At 46.3% G+C, this 24709-nt stretch overlaps 1 protein-coding gene across 4 annotated transcripts in view; it reads left to right on the top strand.

Moving 5' to 3' along the window:
• TTC7B (tetratricopeptide repeat domain 7B) overlaps positions 1-24709 on the top strand; it is a 315415-nt gene that overhangs the window by 272871 nt on the left and 17835 nt on the right. For all 4 annotated transcript variants that reach the window (XM_077123321.1, XM_077123320.1, XM_077123319.1 and 1 more), the window contains one exon: positions 4535-4737. In XM_077123321.1, coding sequence (XP_076979436.1) covers positions 4535-4737 — 203 coding nt within the window. The remainder of the gene's footprint in view (positions 1-4534; positions 4738-24709) is intronic.

Here is a 24709-nt window from a genome sequence, read left to right as displayed (position 1 = left end):
CAGAGGGCCAGCTATGTGCCCAAGCAGAGAAGGCTGTCTTCTGAAACAACTTCAGGGAGGCTGGGAATCCTCAGTAATCCTTTCCTCTTCCTCCTCCAACCTCAGCCAAACTAGTTGATTGATGTCCTACCACTAAAGTCTTATTCCTGAGCCTAAGACTTTATGCTCCATTAAAATGTCATTTCCTGTGGGGGTGGGGGTGGGGCAAGGGTAGTTCAGTGGTAGAATTCTTGTCTGCCATGCCACATTCCCGGCCCATGCACTTCCCCCACAAAAAAAATTCAACAAATGGTGCTGCAATAACAGAATGCTCACATGGAAAAAGAATGAAATGTGACCTCCACCATATAGCATACAAAAAAAAAAAAAAATGTTTCCTCTGAAAGGAGGAATGACTGCTTCAGGAACACCGTTATCCTGAAGCATGGTGGTTAAATGGAAAGGCTAAAACCAGACAGTGAGACCTGAATCCTTGAGATACACTGACTTATCACAAAGGGCTGTGAGGCTTGGAGGAGACACTTGACCTCTCTGAACCTCTTGTAGGGAATAAGGCCTGACAAAAGATTCCCCTCACCATTACCACTCACTGTGGACTCCAGGCTGCCAACCTCTTGATGATCTGTACCCTAGGAGATATGTGGGCCAGGGTCAGGTCCCCCCATTGGCAGGAAAACCGGCTCTGAGAGGTTAACTGACTTGCCCAAAGTCACACACAAGGCCCCAGCACAGGAACCAAAGCCTCCAGTTTTTCCTATTTTGCTGTGGCTCACTAAGTGGGTACCCCAGAGCCCTGGGTTTCCCCAGTGGTGCCTCAGAGGCAGCGAGGGAGAGACGAGCCAAAAGGGAGGCCAAGTTGCCTTAGAATCTCCCTAGATCTCTTTGGGATAAAAGAGGCTCTGATGGGGGGAAATGGTTTGCAAATTGCTACAGTACATTGTACCCTATGTTCCATTCCCTTCAGGGATTTTAGGGCAACCCTTGCATTTGTCTCCCACATTTGGCCTCATAAGTGCGGGCTTTATCAGTGCCATAGGTCTCCTCCTCCAACTTCCATGGCACTGAAAAAAAGTCCTGTAGAGGCTTAGATTCTTTCTGGCATCTTAATGAGGATGACGTAGCTCAGAATCTGTGTTTTTCATTTCCTCATCATGTGAAGGAGACGGGCCATGGTGGCTCAGCAGGCCCAGGTTTGATTCCCAGTGCCTGCCCATGCAAACAAAAAGAAAAGAAAAGAAACCATCGTGTGAAGGGAGCAATAGCAGCAGACCTGTCTCTTAAAAAGACACAGTGATAAGATATTTGGTACCATATTTGGTCTCACAGAAGACTCTTACAGAACAGAGCATGTATTATACACTGTGTGGTATGTTTAAGGGTTCCCTCTCCCCTTAGTGATCTTTATAATAACTCTAGAAGCATTCTGGTCCCACTCCCCAGGCTGGCCTTCTTTTCATAGGGATCTAGATGTCAGAGGCTCAGTGTCCCTTCCCAACCTACAGACATCTCCAGGCCCTGAGAATCTTGGGAATTTATATAAACTTCCCCTGCCATGGAAGCAAGTCAGATGCCAAGTGTACAGTGGGAGGAACATTCTGTACAGCTCTCCCAAAGAATCACCATTCTCAGGTAACCTAAAACCGCAGTGGGCACACATTCACTTTTTGGTGAGTGCTTCGAGAGAATTGTGCTAATGAAAGACATTAGACAGCCCTGTTCAACCCATGGGAAGGGTGTTTATCTCCCAGGAAAAACAGATAAATGCCCCTTCTGTTCCTGCCCAAGGCCTTAGAGCTAAGTAGATGCCTAAGTCCCTCCTGAGTCAATGTCCTGAGAACAGGGGGCAGGTGTGGTGATGGCCTTGCCACCTTGAGCCCAGCAGGCTGTATCAGGGTTGTCGGTGAGAGTCACTCAAACCTTCCTCCTCCGGGGTTTCTTGGCCAGCCAGTCTCTTGGTGTTTCTGGCTGAGGAAGAGGCTGATGGATAGAAGGACAGATAGAGCTGGTGTTTTCCAGGGCTCTGTCTGTTGGCCCACAAACACCAGGCACATGAGAGTGCTTGAGGAAATAGGCCATCCAGGCTGGCTGAGGTGGACAAGTTGGCAGCATCCATGCTGACCGCAAGCGTGGGACATGCCCCTGCCATTGTCCAGTTGCTGGCCATGAGCTGGAATGGGGGAGATAGCAGAGCCTACCTTTGGGGAGCCAGGGCCTGCAACTGAAATAATTCTAGTGACATAGACCTCAGCGAAGCACAGAGTATGAGGTACCCTGTGCTGAGGGGGGAGGGACACCATCCCTCAGGGTAGGCTCTGCATGGATAGTGGCAATCAGGCAAGGCCTTGAAGGAACCTGGGGTATCATGGTTCACAGGCAGAGGCAACAGGATAAACCAAAGCATAAGAAGAGGATGCCCACTATGTGTAAAGAAAAGGGCAAATGCCTTCCTATGGCCAGTTCAGGGTGATACGCTGGAACAGCTAGTAAGGTCAGAGGAGCCAATCCAGAGGGCTCCAAATGCCAGGCACAGAGACCTGGATGGGATTTGGGGGCAGAGGAGAAACCAGCATCTCCACAGGACAAGAGCACAGACTCCAAGCCAGACTGCCTGCACTCAGATCCTGGCCCTACCTCTGACCTGCTCTGGGACCTTGAGCAAGTTGCTTTGCCTCTTCATGCCTCAGTTTCCTCCTCGGTACAAAGTGGGGATAATAAAAGCACCTACCCATTGGATCACTGTGCAAATAAATCAGAAATGGGAGCAGTTCCTGGCACAAAGCTCATGTTTAATGAGCCTTAGCTGGTTACTGTTATTGTAATTAGTCATTCATTCATTCATTCATTCAACAGCTATTTGCTGAGCTCTCACTGTGTGCCAGGCACTACTCAAGTCATAAGGGGCACAACAGTGAGCAGCCTAGACATGTTCCCTGCCCTCATGCAGCTTATACTGGACATTCCATTGGGGGAGGCAAACAATAATTGTCAGATAAAGAGGTAAAATAAACCTTAATTTTGGTAGTATTAGGGAGAAAACTAAAGCAGAAGAAGGAAATGGGTAGGGCCAAGTGGGTTGGGGGAAGCAGCAGCTTTTAATAGGATGGCCAGGGAAGGCCTTGCTGGGAGGCTTTTCGTGGAAAGACCTGAAGGAGGTGAGGGGGTGGACCCTGGAGTGGCTGCATGTGGGGCAGAGGGATCAGCAAAGCAAGCTGTGTTTTTTAAGTGGGTGAAATGGCCCAACCAGAGCTGCCTTATAAAGCCGTAGGGACACAAGTTAGTAAGATCCACGGCATGGACCCACCCTGTCCCTTCAGTCCATGTCAGACAAACTGGCTGGGGCAAGGCAGGAGGTCAGTAACCAGGTAGGAGGCTTTGCCTAGTCTCAGGACTTTCTAAAGTGGGTTGCGGGATTCAGCTCATTGAGGCACGCAGGGAAAATGATACAAGTTTTATTTCTGTGGCATTCTTTTGACATTTCTGTTTTTGTGTGTATCATATTCTACATAATATGTTAGTACAGAGTAGTTCCCGGATAATTCATAGGTACATGTACAGAATTTGGAGATAGGTACACAAACATCTTTTACTGCAAGGGGTAGAGGCCAATAGTCAAGGCAAGAGCTGCAGGGCTGACCTGGTGGGGGAGGGGCCTGGGGACCCTGAGAGGGCAGCAGTATGAGTGAGACTGAGGCCATCACTCAGCAAGTGTGGCCGAGGTCGCAGTAGAGGGAAGATGGGAGACGCAGGCCCCATTGACCGGGAAGGTGGCGGTGCCGTGATCAGAACAAGGTCCCTGGGAGAAGAGGTCCGGGCTGATGAGGCACTCCATCCTGGACAGTTGCATGCAGCCTACCGGAGAGACCTTGTGTGCCTAGAAATGAGTGCTGGACTCTTGGCAGAAGGGAGAGGGCCAGGGCTAGAGAACATTTTGGAATCGTTATGCCACGGTGAGAGAGTTGAGGTCTGAGATGAGAAGAAAAGTCATTTTACTGCTTGTTTGAAAGTGACAGCTTGTGCTGACATTGCACTTAGTCTCTAGGGGCTGTAGGAGAGCAGGGTCTGATGGGGCAGCCATTTTCTTCCAAGCATGTGAGCCAGCAGCCTGCTGCCCTTAGGCTTTTTGCCCTGTGAGGGGCTATGCACTTAAGGCTTGTCCCTGTGCTCCCTCTGGTCCCTTCTGTAGTTGTCAGAGCAGAGGACAGGGCTGGGCCAGCCTGTCTCCCAAATCCTGAGGGGTCTGCGTTGAGCCCTGAGGTGGGTATCCTCTCAGAGCCCAGAGGCAAGGCCCAAGCAGGTCCCATAGTTCGAGTGACCTGAGTTCCAGTGTCACAGTGGGCACGGAGTACTGTCTGCCTGCAGCTGTTTGCACTTGGGATGGGGGCTGGCTGGCTCTGGCCCCTGCCTTTTCCAGATGGGCCAGCCCAACTCCTCTGGGTGGAATGTAAATGTCCCCAACCAGGGTAACAGCTGCTCACAGGGCCTCTGAAGGGCAGCAGACAAGGAAAGCATCTGGTTTCTGCTCTTCTCCCCACAGCTGAAGTCTACATTGGCATTGGGAAGCCTGCAGAAGCCACAGCATGTACCCAAGAAGCTGCCAACCTCTTTCCAATGTCTCACAACGTCCTGTACATGCGCGGCCAGGTAGCCGAGCTCCGAGGAAACATTGATGAGGCCCGGCGGTGGTATGAAGAAGCCTTATCCATCAGCCCCACCCATGTGAAGAGCATGCAGCGACTGGTGAGTCTGAGAGCCAGCCAGGAGCCCCACTCTTGAATTGGGACTCTCCTTGGATTGGGGCTCCCCTTGGTTTTACGACATTAAATTCTCTTCTGGGTCCAAGGGCCAGATGCATTAAGCTTGCCAGGAAGTCACATTGCACAAACTGAATAGGTTCCTTTCCTACAAATGGTGTCCCAAGGAGTTGACAGTACACAGCCTTAGCAACACTACGTGGCAGTCCTTTTAAGTGCCATAGAAGAATTTGAGTTGGTGGTTTCCTGGTCAGCAGTCCAAGCTGCCTGTGACTCTGGGTCTGATAAAGACAGGCTTGTGACCCTGTACACTGTCATTTTCATCCTGGTCTCTGCTCTGCTGAAAGCAGCCACCATGGGGGCTATCCACACTCTGGGGAGACTTCAGTCTAAAGTCAGGACACCTTACAAACTGGGGCTTTCTCACCTTGTGGGAACCTGAGACTCTAGCTTGTCTCACAAGATAGTAAGAGGCACCCATCCAGAGGATGGAGAGGCAGGACCCTATTGCACAGAGAAGTGGTAGGAGCCAAGCAGCACTTGGCCAGGTACACAGGTGAGTCACCCCAGTTTCTACACTGCTTAGGGGGTATGGTGGTTCTCCAGAAAAGCACATGTCCTTTGTGAAACGCTCATCCCTTCTCCCGGATGCTCAGGCCAGAACCCTAGGGTTGCCCTGCTGCTCCACCTCCCTCCCTTGCCATGGACATCCTATGGGAGATCCTGAATTGGCCCCGACTCTGTTGGCTTCAGTTACGCAGGGAAGCTGGTCGTCATTTGAGGATTCTTGTCCTTTAGGAGCATATCCTAGTGCAGCTGCCACACTAAGCCACCACACTAGCCATCAGTCTGCTGTTACCTTTCTGTGAGAGTCTAAAAGTCAACAAGGTCCTGCATCCCAAGCTTAGGTTCTGAATTTTTCTTTCCTTCTTAGCAATGGGACATCTTTGATTTAGTAAACCAAAGGAAAGAAAAGGTTTGTAATAAACCTTAGGCGCTCTTGATGTTGGCAGCCCTTGGGACCTCAGTGCTGTTAATCAGAAAGTGGTGTGCAATGTGGAAGAAAGAGGTGTTCACGAACAAATTTCTATCCCAGCAGTGTCACTCGCTCACTCTTTACCTTGGTAAAGACCCCTAGGTTCTCTGCACCTTGGTTTCCTTTCTCTAAAATGAAGACATTCAACTGGGTACTCTGTGGGTTTCAATTCCAGTGCTAAGAGAATGTGGTTTTGTAACTAATAAGTAAAATGTTCTCCAAAGGATCTCAACACCATTTCTCATAGTAATGTGGCAAACCAAAGAAGGAGTTGAGTAGTAACTACAGTTTTCAGCAGAAGAATGCTGAGGTATGCGGAATTAGTTACAGGGACACTGTAGGGAAAGTGTTTATTTACAAGTCGTGACTGTACTCAAATTTAGCCCTCATCCTTATTCCTGAGAAACCTTGGGCTAGTCACTTAACCTTGAGGGGTCTCAGGATTTCTGCAAATTGGATTATTCTTCACCCTGCAAGGATGGTATCAGGACTAAATGAAACAATTTACCCAACCAGCCTAGCATTGTTCCTAGCATCTAGTAGGTGGGCATTGAATGGAAAACTAATGACAATCATTTTCCGTTTTAAAAATAAATCAGACCTTTAATAATTGCAGCTACTTTTTTCAACTTCCTTTGGTAAGTGTTTTATCGCTCATTATAGCTTAATAAATAACTTTACGTATTATCCAAACATTAGTCTGTTTGATGAATAATATTACGTGGCTTTTCATTTTTGTTCCACTGTTACAAGAGGAATTTGTGAAGAGCTTTTTAGATCTCTGTGCTTTCACTAGAGCATTGCTGACGAGGTATAATCAATGCATGTACTCAGCCTTTTTATTAAAAAGAGGCAGTATGTTTCTACCTAGGGATCTATGAATTATTCAGAGAGGTATTTCTTGTTCATCCCTGAGGGGAACACATGAGACAAAAGATCGAATAGGAAACTCACACTGGGAAAGTTTTATATTTCACCTTTGCTGCTTTTCAAGACACCCGAGCTGTCTGACAAATGCCAGATGCTTTCCTTTCTGAAAGGAGCAGGCAGTGGACCCAGGGCTGGAGATCTGGGTGAGCAAGAGACCAGGGTTGGTGGGGGTCTTGCCTGCTGGATCCATGGCAAGACTGAACCTGAGATATAAGCTGCCTCAGCGGCCTGGCTAGTCAAAAATAATAATCAACTCTTAGGACTTCCCTTAGTGCATCAAGGTTGGAGGCAAGTTGAGGCCAGCAAATCTACAGGTTTTTGAAGAGTTTAGGTTCTTCCAGTCAGAAACTTTGCCCAATGACCATGATCAGTGTGATGCCCAAAGGGTATCTTGGCAATCTTTTAAATGACGCACCCTAGCTTGTGTGCTCCCAGCTGGCCACCTGCCACTGATACTGTGGCAGAAGCAGCCCCTGGAATGCCCAAACTCTTCAATCCTAGGATGTCATTGCCGGTCACTTTTCTCCTCCCTACCCCAGCCTACACCAGAAAGCTGTGCTTCTGTGGCCCTGGATGGAGGAAGGGAAGAAGATGGCCTTTGCACTCCAAAGAGGCTGATGAGATTTTAGAGCCAGATTGGCCCACATTAGAATCCCATTCTGTCACCCACTGGCTTGGGGACCTTGGGAAAGTTACTCAACCTCTTTTGCCTCACTTTCCTCGGCTATAAATGTGGATACTATTAGCACCAATAAGCCACAGATACAAGCTAAAACACAAGGACTGAAATCTCTTATTGATTCACAGAAGGTTCTGTCTCTACCCTCAGAAACTGGTTTGAAGCCCCTAAATCAAATGGAAGGGGCCAACAGAGATCAGACTTTTTTCCAGCTTAAGTCCCAGGGCAGAGACAGGGGCTCCAGACTCATGGCCAAGGGAAGGCAGAATCAGAGATGAGTGATGACAGCCACCTGGCATCTAGGGAGAGGAGCATGTGAGTGAGGAGGTGGGCCAGGGAGCTCTGCCCACGCCAGGCCAGGAACAGAGTGAGGTTCAGAAGGTCAAGATTAGAAGGAGTTTGAAAAATGCAGCCACCAAAGACCATCAAAGACCCAACCAAGGAGCTTCCAAAGGAATAAGTAGATTCCAAGGTAGATTGTGGATTGTAGAAAAGAAGAATGGGGAGAGGACCTGGAGGGACAGCAAGAAGGGGGTTGTTTTGAAAGAAAGAAACCCACATTATAAGTGCCAGGTAAAGACCAAGTGGCTGACAGTGCCTGCAGAGAGCTGCTGGGAGGTCACACTTGTTCAACTCTGATGAACAGTTATTTGTTAACTTCCAAGGGTTGGAAGTAGCAGCATGTGCAAGATTATCTGACTCAGATTAAAAGCAGAAATGTGAACATGTTAATATTTTTAAAAAGCAATAATGACTGAAAGGCACACAATGTTTATTAAAGTAAATAGGTCAGATTTGACAAGAGATAGATATATTCCAGGGAAAACTGGCTGTCAGTCTTCAGATGTGTTTAAATTCACATACATGAAGCAAGGAGAAAAGAAATAAAGTGTTTAGTATGAACGACTTCGCATAATACAAGGGAGGCAAAGAGAGCTGAGTGTAGGCAGATGTTATTAAGAGAGCAATGGGCTGAAGGGATAAGGAAGAATAACAAAGTAATGTTATTGACAAGGAAAGGAATCCATAGAGTGATAAGATTTTTTCCAGAAAATCCAAAGGCATGCTTTCATATTATTTGCAGAAGTGTATAAATTTACATACATTTGCATACTACATTAAAAAAAACTTCAGCTCACAGTACGCGAAATGAATTAATGAAACCTAGAGCAACTGTTTTCTGTGTCCCAGAGTAGTGAGGAGAGGAGGGAAATGGCATTCACAGTGGACTGGGGGCAGAGGAACAGCCAGGATGGATAAGAGGCTCAGTGGAGCCAAGGCCAAAATTACCAGCACAGGGACAGGTTCTGCAAACAAGGACATCTGATGCCCTCCAGTAACATCATTCTGGGCTTTTGAGGACAGTGTTGAGATTGGAGGGTAAGAAAGAAAAGAGTAAGAGCTTCCAGAAGAGAGATAAATGTGGAGGAGAGCCAAGGTTTGCAGAAGGGAGTTGATAAGACTAGAATGAAAGAAAGATCACTGAGAAATGTGTAGCAGAGGATTGAGGCAGGATGCTTAGACCTTACTCAAATCCACTTGACAGGCTGAGGTAAGGTGAATCAGAAGCAGATGGTGGGTCAATCAGGTCTTAGGGAGAGGGAAACCACAGTGCCAGAGGCAGTCCCACAGCTTTGTAGGGGACTGTGCCTTGAGAACAATGGGAATTGGACAGTGAAGGCACTGGTGGCAAGAGCCCCCACTCCCACTCCCACTCCTACTCCCCAGCAGGGAAGGAGAAGAACTAAGCTGTCAAAGTGAAGCCAAGGGGAAAGGAAACTGTTCCCACAGAGAATTAGATCTCAGAGCTGATGCTGAGAGAGGAGAGAATTTAGATTAAAAGCACCAAGGGGCCTTCCCTGTTAATGTTGAAGTTCCCAAGACAAAGTTGGGGGCTTGGAAAGTGACGGAAAACCCATCAGCCTTTCAAAGGATGTTAGTTAGTAGGTCCAGGAGGTGGTAATGCCCCCTCCCCCAGAGGAAGTAGTGACAAAAGGCCATTGGTAGAGTGTTCCTCAGAAAGGGGATATCAGGAAGAGACCTGGTTGGAAGTGATGGGTTGCTCCAGGTTGATCTGTCTACTGCCCCATCTGGAGAAGCCCTCAGAATGAATGGAGTCAGGGCCTTAGGGACAGTATAGTGTTGATGGGATACAGCATGTGATTGAAAGGAGTTTACTGCTCAGTGGGAAAACATTTTTTGGGTTATCATAAGGGATCAATCTAATAATAGAATAAGCTTTCTGGTTTCGGCATGGTGGGCCCAGAGGGCTGGTTTGTCTTGGGTGGATTGGAAGGCATGAAAAACCCTTGGTTCAATCAAGATGGCTTTGTGTTAAATCTTTCGTGCTCAGGCTGTCTTGGAGGGCTTTCTCCAAGATCTTAGGTTTTCTGAAACATCAGAGTATGGAGTGGCATCAATGTGTAGAAACTTTAGAAGTTACATTGCAGTTTTAGTCCAACAGAATACTTGGTAGCAGAAGATTGGCAGAGAGATCAGCCAGGCTGTTTGAAAATGCATTTTATTTTGTAATACCTGAAGGCATGATCCAAGGAAGACATCAAAACGTGCAATGCCATGGGGTATCTTATGGATTGTTTCTACATTTTTAGTTGTTTTAACAGTTGTAAAGGTGATGCAGAAGTATTCATGGAAATAAGGCCGACTGCAAGGCTGTCCCTGAGAAGAAGGGCTTGTCTGATGTTCAAAGAGGGGCCCGGTGCCAGGGATTTCTTTAAAACTGTCTTCAAGCTTGCATGAAGCTATTTTCTGTGGGAAAATACTTCATCCAGTCATGCATGATGAGTTAGAAGGATGGCCGAGAGGGCTGGAATTGAGGGAAAGAGGTGAGCTCCACCTTGCCTGAGGCAGTTTACATTGCTAAACATGAAGCTTTGGAGGTTTTCTCTCTCTCTCTCTCTCTCTCTCTCTCTCTCTCTCTCTCTCTCTCTCTCTCTCTTGCATCTTTTAAAGTATCAATCTGTTTAATGAGATTTGAGCAACATTGCTTGTGTTTGATATTTCACTAGTTAGTGGAGTGTTTTCTACTTTGTGGTCCTGTGGGAGGAGAGATGCAGTGTGAAGATGATGAGCTTTTCAGGGTGGCTCTGGGACTGGCAGCCTGTGTCTGTGGGCTTTGTCCACCAGCCTAGGGAGGGGCTCAGGGCTACGGGCAGGGCAGGCTTACCCCTCAGTGCATCTCCAGTTTTCCCCTTGGAGAAACACGTCTTGAAGAGAGGGTCTTTGATCCCTTCTGTTACTCTGGATGCCCAGCCACAATTAAGCAATAAAATAGGATTGAGAATACCCTTCCCCCTTTCAGATGCTGATTTTTAGATATGGATCCCTTTCATCCAATTTTCTTTCTGTACATAGAAAGAATGATTGGCAGGAAACAGGCCTTTTTGGTGGTCAAGTGAGAAGGTTCCTTCATCTTTTAATTGTATTTTGTTTTCTTTCAGAATTTTAAAAATGCTTTTAAAATTAAAGACGACATTTTTTTTCCAGGAAGAAAATCTTAGGAAATATTTAGATATCCTCCCTGTGTAGCAATTATTTATTGATGATACTCTTTGAAAAGTGCCCAGGCCTTAATTTCACTAATATATTTACTCATAGCGTTGGGGCTCCAAATAACACTAAAGAGGAAAAAGCAGCGCATTTCTATAGGGTGTTTAGCTCTTTGTTCTTTTTCCATCTTGTTTCCCTTTCTTTAGTGGTACATACTGTGTTTTAGCTCCTTTGATAGCTTGAGAGCTTCTAAAGAATTATTAGTGCTTGGCATAAATACTACTTTTCTCTCTACCAAGAAAGTTAAAACCTATGTGCCATATCTGATGTGGGGTTTCTTTGCTGTATGCAGTGAAATGGATTTTTTTTTACTCACAGGGAAAACTGTTTTTTATGACCTATCCCGGGTTACATTGTAAGTTTAAAGAATCAAACCAGACAAGAAGGAACTAAGATTACATGTTAGTTTGGTTATAAAAGAGTGTCTTATCTTTTTGTATATTCAGCTACAGTCATTATTGCTAATTAAAAACTGACTTGCCTAGAAAGAGGACTTGTCTAGAACCTGAGACTGGCTCTCTGGAGTGGTTTTTTTCCCAGCCTGGAAATGCAGCCAAAGACTGGCAGAGGCTGGCCCTGCCCTGAAGGGTAAATGGAGCAGGTAGAGGTGACATCAACCTTCCCACATGCTCCTCTGGTGTCCTAGGGTGGCCACATCACTGAAATGGGCCCGCAGCTTAGCTTGGATGGTAGAAAAGCAGAAATCTAGCCATGGGGCACCAAGACCAGGGGCAGAGACTAAGGAGGTGGAACCTGGAAGTGATCGGGTAGACTGAACTCAAAAGACAGTGAGAAAGAAGCAAGAAAAGAAAAAACAACCCATGACCTCGTTGTCTTTTGAGCAAAATCTTCTCCTTCCTGTGATGCTTGGCAGAGCAGCCCAAGTGGACTTTCACTGAAGGCGATCCTTTCTTCTACGCCTTCTTTCTCTCTCACTATTGAAAGTGCATCTCTTTTCTTGCCAGTACATAGAACATACAGATGTAGCCATCACAGGGTTTCAGCCCGATGCTTGGTTTTGCACCTACACAGGGGTTCACCTCTGTGCATGACAGCAGCAACCCCCCAGCCCTGAGGGCTCACATCTCCTGAGCACTCACCCCCCTCCTGGGCCATTCTCAGGATCCCTCCACTGGCTCACCCATTACTCATTCACTTCCCATAGCAAACCCTGCCAGCAGGACTCTGCCATCACCCATTTTGCAGATGGGAAGCCAAGCCCACGTGTCTACTGAAGTTGCTTGTCCAAAGTTGAACAATTGGCTTGAATATGTGGTCTCAGAGCCCCAAACCAACTCCTACCCCTGTTCTTATCTTATCTGATTTTATTTTGTTCTTTTAGTTCTTCTACAGATTTTGAGGGCCTTTAGAATCTTTGCAGAAATCTCCTCCTTGTGTTTTCTCAGACCTCATCACAAGCTCATCCCTCCGATCTTGTTTGAGCGCATGTAAATGAGTGGGTGGATGAAGGGGAGAGAAGCTTTCTGCCTCTCTGAATTTGAGGCTGTAGCCAACTATCTGCCCCCAGCTCAGCAGCCCACCTTGCCTGGCAGGTGGAAAATACTCTGCAGCACCTAGTAAAGGCTTCTTCCAGGCCATAAATGTGAAATTGGAAACACCAGGATCACTTGGCCAAAGCACTGTAAGAAAAATAAAAGGGACCCTCTGAAAGGCAGCGTGCCATTGCAGAAAACCTTTGATCTACAATTTGATCTGTGAAAACCTTTGATCTGGGCTTTGACCCCACATCCCATCCCAGGTGGGCCACTGTGCTCCATAGGCATACTTGAGGCTGAGCAGGGAGGATGGCATGCTCCCAGCTCACACAGAGGACAGCACTTCATGATGCATGTCCTACTTAAACATCAGTGCCCTCCTATGGAAAATTAAGTTCATAATGTTTTCCTTACATGTAGTAAGACCTCAGTAAATACCATTGTTATCATTATTAAAGACAAAGTGTTCATATTTGGTGGAGGGTGGCCAGGGATGGTGAGGGATTTAGAAGTTAATGACTGTTTTACTTTCTTAGCTGCTAAATCAGATGCCATGCAGTGGCCTGATTTAAACAACAGAAATTTATTGGCTTATGGTTTTGAGGCTAGGTAAAGTCCAAAATCAAGGTGTCATCAAGGGGATGTTTTCTCCCAAAAGACTTGTGTTCTGGGTATGGCTGTTGGCAATCCTGGATCCTTGGTTTTTCTATCACATGGCAATGCACATAGGCTGGCATCTGTTTTTCTCTTCCACATTCCATTACTTCCAGCTTCTGGCTGCTCCTGTGGCTTCTCTCTCTCGGCCTTCTCTATAAGGGCCATCCTGATTCAGTTGGATTAAATCCATTCATAGGAATGGATTAAATTTAAGAACATGTTTTTCTGGGTACTTATCTCCAAGCCACCACAGTCTGCCATCTGGACCCCCAAAAACATGTTCTTCCCACATGCAAAATATATTCATTCCATCACAACATCCCCAAAGTCTTAAATCATTTCAGTAATAGTGCTAAGTATAAAGTTCCCTCCAACTGGGCATAATAGGCTACTCCCTCTAAACACAAGGATGAACTGCCCTTTCGACACACATGGGTGGGCCAACTCTCTTAGCCTTAGGAGATTGCTTCAGTCCGGCCTGTGGCTTCCATGGTTCTGCTCTTCATCCCATCTCTGTCCCTTTCAGTCCAGGCTGGCAATGGCTCCACTCATACCAATTTCACAAAAACCTTGTTGGCTTTATGTGCTATTCACAGGGGTTCAAACCATCACTCAGAAGAACTTTCCACAGATCCTTTCTGGATAACTGTATCTTCAATTATGACTTCCACTGAAATGGCTGTTTGGATCCATGTTCAGTTAAACCCTCATGTGGAGCTCTGTTTTCCAGGGACTCACTTTACAGAACTAATGGCGGTCTACAGTGACATTTTAGTTATCTGTGTAACCTGGAAGAACTAGAATTCCTCCATGGAATTCCAGAAAGCACACTCAGGACCACGGGATGAGAATTAGAGGGCTCTACCCCATGAGAGAAGGGCACTTCTTTGTGGCATAGAGAGGCAGCAGTACTAGAAGAACTGTCTCAGTAAAGGCTGGGGCCCAGCTAACAGAGTCTCCTGTCAGAGCTGAATGCCACAAGCTTGCCTGAGTTTCAGTAAGAAATTTCAGTCAGAGGCTGCGATCCTTACTTCTAAACATTTGCAGAGGACAAAAGCATGGCACTGGAGCCACCCTCCCTGGGTTTGAGTCCCAGCATTATTGCTTCCTAACTTATGACCTAAGATAAGTTCCTTAATCTTTTTGAACTTCTGTTTTCTCAGCTATAAAATAGGAATAATGATAGTGCCCCCCGCCACCCCATGGTGTTATTGTGCAAGTGAAGAGAATTAGTACAGAGTGCACAGCACTCCTTAAAATCAGTTCAACCATTACCATCATTCTGTATGATTTGGGTCACCTAGGATGGAAGCTCTTTTTTGTATCTTTTTGACAAGGAGTATAGCATCTCCTTTCCAAGTCTTTATAAGTTCACCATAAGTGTAGCTTCCCTTCTGAACTAGGATAATATTTCATAAGTTGGAGGAACTAAAATTAAATATATCGTGGGGAGAAAATATTTGGAAACTGCATATCAGATAAGGGTTTAATATCCAGAATGTATGAAGTATGTATATATACAGAATATATTCCAACAACAAAAAGACAACCCAATTAGAAATGGGCAAAGGATTTCAATAGACATTTCTCCAAAGAAGATGTACAATTGGCCAATAAGCAGATGAAAAGATGCTCAATATCATTAGCCTTTAGGGAAATGTAAATCAAATATAATGAGAGACTACCTCATACCCACTAGACTAGCTATTATTTAAAAAATGGAAAATAACAAGTTCTGGTGAGGATGTAGAGAAATAGGGACCCTTATACATTGTTGGTGGGAATGTAAAATGGTGCAGCCACTATAGAAAGCAATATGGCAGATCCTTAAAATGTTAAACATAGATTACCATATGACCTGGCAATCCACTTCTGGGTAAATATCAAAAAACTGAAAGCAGAGACTCAAACAGATATTTGTACACCAATGTTCATAGCAGCATTATTCACAATTACCATAGGGAAGGAGTAACCCAGTGTCCATCAGCAGATGAATGGATGTACAAAATTTGGTATAAATATACCATGGAATATTATTCAGCCATAAAAAGGAATAAAGTTCGATGTATGCTACTACGTGGATAAATCTCAAAGACATCATGCTGAGTGAAATAAGTCAGACAAAAAGGGACAGATGTTGTATAATGTCACCCATGTGAAATGGCTGGAATATACAAATTCATAGAGACAAAGTAGACTACAGTTTATGGGGTGAGGGAGGGAGAATGGGGAGTTAATGCATAATGGGTACAGGGTTTCTGTTTGGGGTAATGGTTAAGTTCTGGTGATGGATGGTAGTGAGGCTAGTGCAACATTATAATTGTGATTAATCCCACTAAATTGTATTCTTGCAAGTGGTTAAGATGGGAGAGTTCATGTTGTATATTTGATTCCACAGTTTAAAAAAAAGATAAATTAAAGAGACAGTAGCAATTCAAGTCAATACATGATCCCAGATTGGATCGAATAATGGAAGAGAAAATGCCCAAAAGGACATATGAGAAAATTGGAATGTAGACTTTTTTTTTTTTCACATGGGCAGGCACCGGGAATCGAACCCAGGTCCTCGGGCATGGCAGGCAAGCATTCTTACCTGCTGAGCCACCGTGGCCCGCCCAACTGTTAGCTTTATAGCAATGTTAAGTTTCTTGAACTTGATAACGATACTTAAGATAGTAAGTGACTATCCTTATTCGTAGGTAAAGTACATGGAAGCATTAAGTGTTTAAGGAGCATCATATATACAATCTACTCTCAAATGTTTAGAAAATAGAGGAATAAGATGATGGATGGATGGATGGATGGATGAATAGATGAATGGAAGGAAGGGAGGGAGGGAAGAAGGGTGGGAGGAAGGAAAGTAATGGCAAATGTGGAAAAATATTAAAAGTTGGGGGATCGGGGTATCTGGGTGGAAGGTATGTTGGAGTTCTTTATATAGGTTTTGTGTTTTTTAGGGAACTATACTATAAGTTTGAAAATATTTCAAAATAAAAAGTCTTATTGAATATACATGCATATATACATATACATGTATATCTCTATCATGGCCCATAATTGGCCAGAAGCATAGTCCTTTTGCTTTTCAACTGACTATTGAACCTGGGGCCCATGTTGTTAGAGTAGAAAGAAGAAGGGGTGAAGGGAGACTCTGGCTGGCATGACTTGTCCTCTGGGAGAGGCAGAGAGTACCTCCTCTGGTTTCACTGGGGAGGCCTGGGCCTCTACACTGTACACTTCATCTCTGGGCCAGACCAGTGCTGCTGTAAAAGATGGGCCTCTCTGCATGACCCCGACCTGAAGGGCAGGAGCTGGCCAGGCATCGGAGAGAGGCCGGGCAGCAGGAAGGACACAGCCTGTTATGGAGCCCAGTTCAGATGCTATTTCCTCTAAGAAGCCGTCTTTGACCCCACCCACCTCCCAGAGGGGCCTTAGCACCTAGACTTCCCTCTCTTGAAGCACTTGTCAAACCAACATGGGCTTCTTTGTTCATGGATCTGTCTGCCTCTGGACTAAAAGCTTCTTTAGTGAAAGTGCCATATCTGAGGCAGCACAGTAGCCTGCACAGACCCAGAGGTGGGGTGTGGGAGGGGATAGGGCAAGTGGAGGGGAAAGGAAGGAGGTAGAAATGGAAGACAGTAGCTATAAGCAAACTCAGCAGGTACTCCTTTACAGATTGGTGCCATTTCCCTGAACAGATTCTGAGCAAGTATCATAGGAGCATACTGTTTTTAAAAAGTCAGGTTAACTTTCTTTGTGCAAAGGACTTGGGGCATTTGTTGGTTCAGCCTTGTCCCAGTCCCTTCCAACCACAAGTACAGGGAAATACTTCAAAGCAGGATAGAAGGATACTGCCACATGATTTCACATGAGGTCGTGGAAGCTTGATTGGGGCTATTTAGTGGAACCTTCCAGTGCAGCAGGCTCTCAGTGTGTTTCAAGCTGGATCTCAGAGAAGACATGAGAAGCTGGATCTCAGAGAAGGGGGTATGGTTGGGGGGCTCTCATCAGGTCCCCAGGCAGACCTGTAGCCTATGCCTAGCCCCTGGAGCAGCCCCTCCCAAGTTCAGACTGTCCATTGTCCCTGTGCATATTCTTCTTTGTCAGACCATGTACCCTAATTCAGGGTACATGGTGGTCACTGTCCTTACATTAAAGGCCATTTGGGAGCCAATGTCTGGTGACCCTGCTGGAGTCTACAGTGGTTTTCCTAGGCTGGGCACATGCCCAGCAAGGTCCCAGTGCTGTCTAGGTGCTTGCTTTCTGTCCACGTGGACACAGTTACAGCTGAGAGAGGTCTAGAGGGCTGGCAGCTGCTGGAGACCAGGTATGCCCAGGTGGCAGTTGTCTGCAAGCTTCCCAGGCCACCAAGGCCTGGCCATTCAGTTTTCTCTCTTTAATTAGGGAAGATTTCTCTCCATCCTCAGAAACAACTCACACTAACCACACTCATGAGAGACTGAGTTCCAAACCAGAAACCAAGCTGATAACTTTTAGAGAATCAGGCTATGCCTTTCCTGGCCCAACCACTTATGATTTCCCACTCTTCTCCCCAGATGTGCCCACCTGCTAAGCTAGATGGCGGGCCCCAATGCCTGAGAAACTGCGATGGCATTCCTTGGCAGTCTGGGTCCTGAGAAGCTGCGGATGGCATTCCTTGGCAGCCTGGGTCCTGAGAAGCTGCAATGGCATTCCTTGGCAGCCTGGGTCCTGAGAAGCTGAGATGGCATTCCTTGGCAGCCTGGGTTCCAAAGTCAGAGTTGTTGAACTGAGCAGATGCCAAAGGATTGGGGCTGTGCAGATGCAGAAGCACCAACCCCCCACCCCCACCCCACTTCAGAGAGAACCTTTCTGAGGCCTAGAATTCTCCTGCCCATCACATATTTTAGATTAAAGTCTCCCCCTCATCATCTGACAGTCACAGATGAGCCAAGAAATGGACTGCCTCCCTGAGTATGCCAAGGATGGGGAGAGAGGTGATTACCCTGGCCTGGGCCACCTGGTCCTCACACCCCTATGTGTCATACAAATATCATTAAGTGTCATTTCCATTTTGTTGGGGGTAGGGTGGGGAGGTGACTTTGTTCGCCTTGTTCCTGTGGGGATGAATTCTCCTCTAGAGGCGTTTCTGTTGGTCACATGCCAGTCATCCTACAAGGCCACTCTTTCACCCCTTCATGGGGACCAAGGAACCATCCTTGACCCTCACAGCCTTAACCCCTTATCTTCTTGAGGTGGCCCCCACCACAAAGGGAGGGTCGGGTGCCCAGTTCAGTGTGTGACTATGTGATCCTGGTCCCAGACTAAGGGTGCCTATTCTTTTGGCCCCTACCTCAAACCTAGATAGGGAGCAGCCTTCCCTAGTTTCCACAGCACGTAGACACTTTCTTTGTTTTCCCATCTAGCTTAGAGGGTGGCCTCCTCTGGGGGGAAAACAGGAGTCTGATGTGATTTGCATGGTCCCTGCCTCCCTGTCCTTGGTAAAGGAAGTGATATCAGCAGCAGTTGCCAAGCAAAGAATGGCCTGTCAAAGCCATGGTCAAATATATATCTGATAGATTGAGTTATTGGAACAGGAGGAGGTGTTGGAAATGCTTTAGAGGAAGAACCAGTTAATTGAAGCAGTTTTCTTATGATGTAACCTATGCCCTTACATCCTTTTAAAACTGTATTTTTAGAGTATAACATTTTCTGGTTGTTGGGTATCCATGTCCTCCTAGGAGTGAAAGGAATGTCACCCTGGGAATCTAGAACTTCTGATTTACAGCCATATGACTCCTGTTTGGCTTATGGCCCTAGGGCTTGCTGATCCCTCCCCAGTTACCCATCATCCAAAATCACATCCTTTGATGCACTGAGATTCTCTGCAGACATTTTCTACTCGATTTTTAGATCCCTCCCACCACTGCTGGTCAGGAAGAAGTGGCATCTGGCCACCCAGGTCTCATTGAAGGCTGAAATCACAGACCCAGAAGCAGCACAGATCCAGTATAGACTCTGAAATGTAAACCATACTGTGTGTTTTGTCACTAGGCATTCCTTTGCTGCATCTTAAAGAAAAGTTAATTCTGTGTTTATTTCTATGTTCTGTTTTGGAGTCTGAGATGACTAATTATGGGTAGTGCAGTTTAGTCTCCCATTAGTAATTATGATCTGAAATTATTTAAAATTTAACGTATTCTATCCAAACCTTTTATTCTTAGAAGCTCTCCCCTGCTATTTCAATGCAATTTGATAGTTAGGTTCCACTGCCTTCCTGCTTTGCCGCATTATTGCTCCCTGGCTGAGAGCATATTGTTAGTTTTCACTTGTCCGGTTGATCTTTGTCCTTAGATACTGGTCCTTAATTCCCCCCTCCTAATTTGGGCCTCCCTGGAGTCTGCACTTTCCTCCCCTGCAGTTCTTGTGTCTGAATCCAGCTGGAGGGTGTAGCCAACATCAGGAGAAAGTAGGTAGACAATCTAAGCCAGCTGGGCTTGCTGGCTCCAACCCATCTCACCCCTGAGGTGCTTCTTCATCATTTGGTGCCAGTCCCAGACTCCTCATTGAGTGCTTGGGCCCTATCTTTGGGCTGTGTCAACTCCACATGTTATCTGGACCTTCAGACCGAGCTTTGAACTCTTCAGTCCAAAAGTCTAGGGAAGACATCCTGTGAGCAGTTTTTCCTCAACCAATATCAAAGATGAGGGTCTAAAATGGACAGGTGGCACGGAAGCCTTAAGACTGGACCCATTTCAGGGAGCTGAAAGCATTGTGGGATCTTGAATCCCACTGAAACTCTCAAATCTAAGCACCCTTTAACAGATGTGAAAGCTGAGCCCAGAAAGAGGAAGGGGTTAGCCAAGGTCACAGAGCAGAAATGCCAGGCCCATGAGGAGTCCCAATTCCATTACTTGAAGTGTTTACACCCACATTCCCTGTAAAATGTAGTAACCATGCCCACCTTCTGGATTTTGGAGATTGGGGTGGGGGCAAAAGGGATCTGCAATCTGAACTCCTCCAGGGCAGACCCTAGCCCCAGAGAATTCCCACCCCTTTTCTGAAGAAGAGGGGTGGATTCTCAACATTCTTTGGGGACTGGAGGGCTCCAGTGCTGTGTTTTGATGAATCAAGCAGCATCTGCTGAGCTTCTCTCCCTTCTCTTTTGCTTCCAACTGGAATGGAATCTTTGTCCCTCCTCTCTCCTCTTACCTTGCCCACAAGGGTCCTTCCTTGCTGTGTAACATCCCTGCTCTCATAGCTTCCCCAAACCCAGGGATGCCTGGCTTGACAGCTTTAGCACTGGTTTATGAGCCTAGTCAGTTGCAGGAAAGTCTCCAGGTTAGCATTTGGCACCTTCCAAGGTCCTGACTTGGAGCCAAGGCAGGTCAGTCTCCCCTGCCTAGATCCACAGGGACCTGCTCCAGGGCCCTATCTTTGCAGACTCCCTGCTTCAGGAAACCAGTGGGCATGGGTGACTTAAGAATGGGTGCAAGTGTACCCAGAGGCACTCCAGCAGGGCCATTTGGTGACAGCACTGCCCAGGGCTCCTTGAGGCCTCAGCAGCCTGCTGGGAAAAGAGAGAATAGAGCCAAGGACTGAGAGCCCATCATTTACTCCCACATCCTGGGCAGAGTGTGAGACTGCAGGTTCCAGAAGGGTCCAAAAGCTGTTTGAGAGCACCTTAGCTAAATGTCTCCTTCTGCTAGAGCTCTTAGGACTCCAAGCCACTGTGCCCTGGCAGAAAATCTCTTCCCTGCAGTAACTGCGCCTTTTTAACCTCCCACCAGTTTCACTGACTAACACCTAATCCCTCTCTTCCCTCCTCCACTTTCCACCCTTCTTTCATCTGCCTGGTATTTACAGAACATCTGTCTCTTAGAACACCTTTGCAGGTATAGATCTTTTTGAGCCTTTCAGAATATCAATTAGTCAGTCACTTAAAGGCTTTTGAAGCAAGAGAGGACTCACTATTTGCGCATCTACTGTGGGCTCTAGATTTTTTTCCAGCTTTGCCCTTAAGCATCACATTCACTGAGTCACTGGTCATTTATTCAGAAGAATGGTTTCTTATTGTTCTTGGTGTGAGAATTAAATGAGATGATACATGTAAGAAGCATGGAACCTAGTTTTATACCAGATACTGGACTAGATCCTAAGGATATAAAAATGAATCTGGGGCAGGCCACAGTGGCTCAGTAGGCAGAGTTCTCGCCTGCCATGCTGGAGACCCAGGTTCAATTCCCAGTGCCTACCCATGTAAAAAAAAAAAAGAAGAAAAAATGAGTCTGTCTTAGTCCTTCCCCTCAAGGACTAAAAGTCTAGAAGGAATGACATAAATATACATATAAGTAAGCATAAGAAAAGTCATGGGGACTCTGAAAGGCAGATGTGCAGGGCCCAGAGTGGTCTGTTCTCAGTGGGAGGGTGGGAGAAAAGGTACACAGAAGTGATCTGAGTAGAGGAATAGAAGCTTCCAGAAGCGGGGATCCAGAGATGTATTTTTTTTTTTTAAATCAGATAATAAACACACCAGCTATTGGAGAGTTATATGAATATGGACCAGGTGTAGTAGATTAGTAGGTGAAAGTAAGGATGCTGTTAATTTTGTTAAGTGTGATAATGGTTATGTGGTTATGTAAGAAAATGTCCTTATTTTTTAGAGATTCACACAGAAGTACTTAGGGGTAAAATGTCACAATGTCCATAATTTAGCTTAAAATACTATCCCCCCAATAAATGAAACAAAAATGAAAAATGTTAATGATGATTAATTTATGTGATTGATACATAGATGTTCATTATTTTAACCTTTCTACTTTACTGCATGCTTGAAAATTTTCATAATGATAATAAGGCACAGTAAGCCAGTGTGATCAGGTCTGCGTTCTAGAGAGAGATTGCTCTGGAAACTTGGTTTGAGGGTTAGGTGGAAGCAAGAGACACTAAGGACCCAGACTCAGCAAAAACACATTGGCAGTCCAAGATAAGAGAAACTGAGAAGGTGGACTCATTAAGGTTTAGTGAGGGAGCAGGAAGGTTCAAGGCTGACTCACAGGCACCTTGTTGTGCCTGGCTGGATAAGATGCATTTACCAAGGTGAGGAGACCTAGGAGGAGCCGGGGCAGGAAGAAGGAAGATGGAAGCCTGGTTGGCTCTGTGAGATGGGCTGCTGTGGTCTGTCCAGGAAGAGATGTCCAGTGCCCTGTGACTGGAAGGGTTTGGAGGCCAGGGCCATGGTCAGGGCTGGAGCAGCAGGTGGTAGCCAACACAATGGAAAGAGATGAGGCTGCCTGGGATGTAAATCACAGAAGAGAAAAGAGAGCCTAGGACAGAACCCAGGGAACACCTACATTTAAGAAGTGTTTCGGTTTGCTAAAGCTGCAAGAATGCAATGTACCAGAAATAGATTGGCTTCTATAAGGGAGATTTATTAGGTTACAAATTTGCAATCCTATGGCCATGAAAATGTCCAAATAAAGGCATCAACAAGAGGATACCTTCATTCAATAAAGGCTGATTGTGCCTAGGACTTCTGTGTCACATGAGAAGAAGGCACTTGGCAACGTCTGCTGGCCCTTTGCTCCCAGGTTTCATTGCTTTCAGGTCCTGATTCCAGTGGCCTGCTTTCTGAGCTTCTGTCTGTGTCCAAGCATCTCAAAACAGCTGTGTCTGTTCTGTGTCATCTCTTTTGAGGACTCCAGTAAACTAGTTAAGACCCACCTTGAATGGGCAGGGTATAGATTAGATTAGAAATAATCTAATCAATTGACCCCATCCAATCATGGGCCTGCTCCCACAAGGTTGGATTAGGATTAAAAGAACTTGGCTTTTCTGAGGGTACATAGTTTCAAACCAGCACAAAGAGCAAGAGAGAAATTTGAGTAACAAAGAAATTTAGGTCCTGATCATTTACTCAGTTTTTCCGTATCCACACAGCTATAATAATTGTAGCCAGGATTTTTAGCCCAGCTCTGTCCTCTTCTTTCTACAGTCCCACTCTGCCCTGCTCAGAGCTGTGGGCAGCCCTGAATCCTGCTGTGGTTCAGTGGAAAATGCTCCATCAGAAGAATCACTCTTTGAGTAAGTGTCACAAGCAGAAGCAATCTGAATTATAGATACAGCGTCACACTGGGAGCTGGATGCCCTTGGACAAGTCACGTCACTTCTTGGAGCTCAGTTTTTTCCTCTGGAAAGGGGATAATGATGCCTACCCCCAACCCCCAGGGGAAGACTAGCTGTGATCACAGGTATAAACCAGAAGAATTCAGGGGTGTCTTATGATAAATGCAGTGTCTCAGTCTTAGGAGAAACATGAAACGTCCCTCTTCATTTCTGTCCTAGACTTGATTCTCTCACCAGGTCAGTCCCCCAAGGAGAGTGACTGGCCCCAAGTGCATAACAGTAGTGACTGTTTCTGAAAAGAATCTTGGATCCCCACCCCCCACAACAAGCTAAGGATCTGGCCTTGCTGAGACGCCAGTCTTGATTGGCTCTGAAATTGAAATACCGGCCAATGTCCTTCCAAATGAAGCAGAAACTGCTGACCCGCCACTGCAGGGGACTCCATAGGATGTGATGCTGCATCTTTGTCTATAAATAAAGGAGCAAAGTGTGCTGATGGTGTGCCGGTGGTGAGGGATAGTATCCCTGCAGGTCCACTCTCAGGCTCTGTACTGGGGGCAACGAGCACCCAGACAGATGCATGGGGCTCGCACCAAAGCACCACGAGTGATCCCTGCTGGCATCTCCCAGAGCAAGCTAAAAGCAAAATCTCCTTTTTCCTGAGGACAGCATGAGTTTTTTCCAGGCCTTTCAAAGCAAGGCAGGTCAATCGAGTTATAATTGGCTCTCTAATTAGAACTCCCACAAGCTGTTAAATTCTTCACCTGCTGCCTGGCATCTTACACAAAGGTGACAAACCTGCTTCTGCCTTTGGAATGATTAAAGGAAGCAGGCTACATTCTCATCCTTCTTGCAGACAGCAGCCCAGTCCAGCTACCCCCTACCCCTTGGGAGCCAGCGCACGCCCACACATCCCCCGAAGTACAACAGGGGACGTAGCCCAGTTTATCAAAAAGTTGGCATTTAGGAAACCAGGCTCGAAATTGTGGGGCTGAGGGATCTCTTGGAGACCAAATGCGAGAAGATGAAAACCCTCCCCTGCCCCCACCCCCACCCCACCCCATCTTCCCAGTGGTGGTGTCTGAGGGTGTTTCAACGCTGCCTTAACTCCCTGATAGAGCTGCTCTATGATGGAAGAAAATATCTTTCTCCTCTCCCCTCATGAATCCTCAGTCCTGAAGAAAATGATATCTTTGTATTGCTCCCCTCAGCCATCAAGGTAGCAGTGTGCTTTGAATGCAGGGTCTGCATACACGAGGGTGCCTAGCACCTCCCACCTTTCCTTGGGTCCCTAGGCTCTCGTGGCTGCCCAGAGAGACCCAGCTGGGTTGCTGGTGCCAGCAGCCTGGAGGCTGCCCCTCCCAGGCCTCATGCACTCTGATGTCATTGAAATCCACCACCGTGGGAGTATTTATACCAGGGAAATTGGCAAAGGCTACAAATCAGGACTTTTTCTTTCCTTCTGAGAGTCAATTTACACAGCACA

Source organism: Tamandua tetradactyla, chromosome 12, assembly GCF_023851605.1.
Source record: "Tamandua tetradactyla isolate mTamTet1 chromosome 12, mTamTet1.pri, whole genome shotgun sequence".
In the NCBI taxonomy this organism is placed as follows: Eukaryota; Metazoa; Chordata; class Mammalia; order Pilosa; family Myrmecophagidae; genus Tamandua; species Tamandua tetradactyla.
This window is presented reverse-complemented; position numbering and strand designations above follow the sequence as displayed.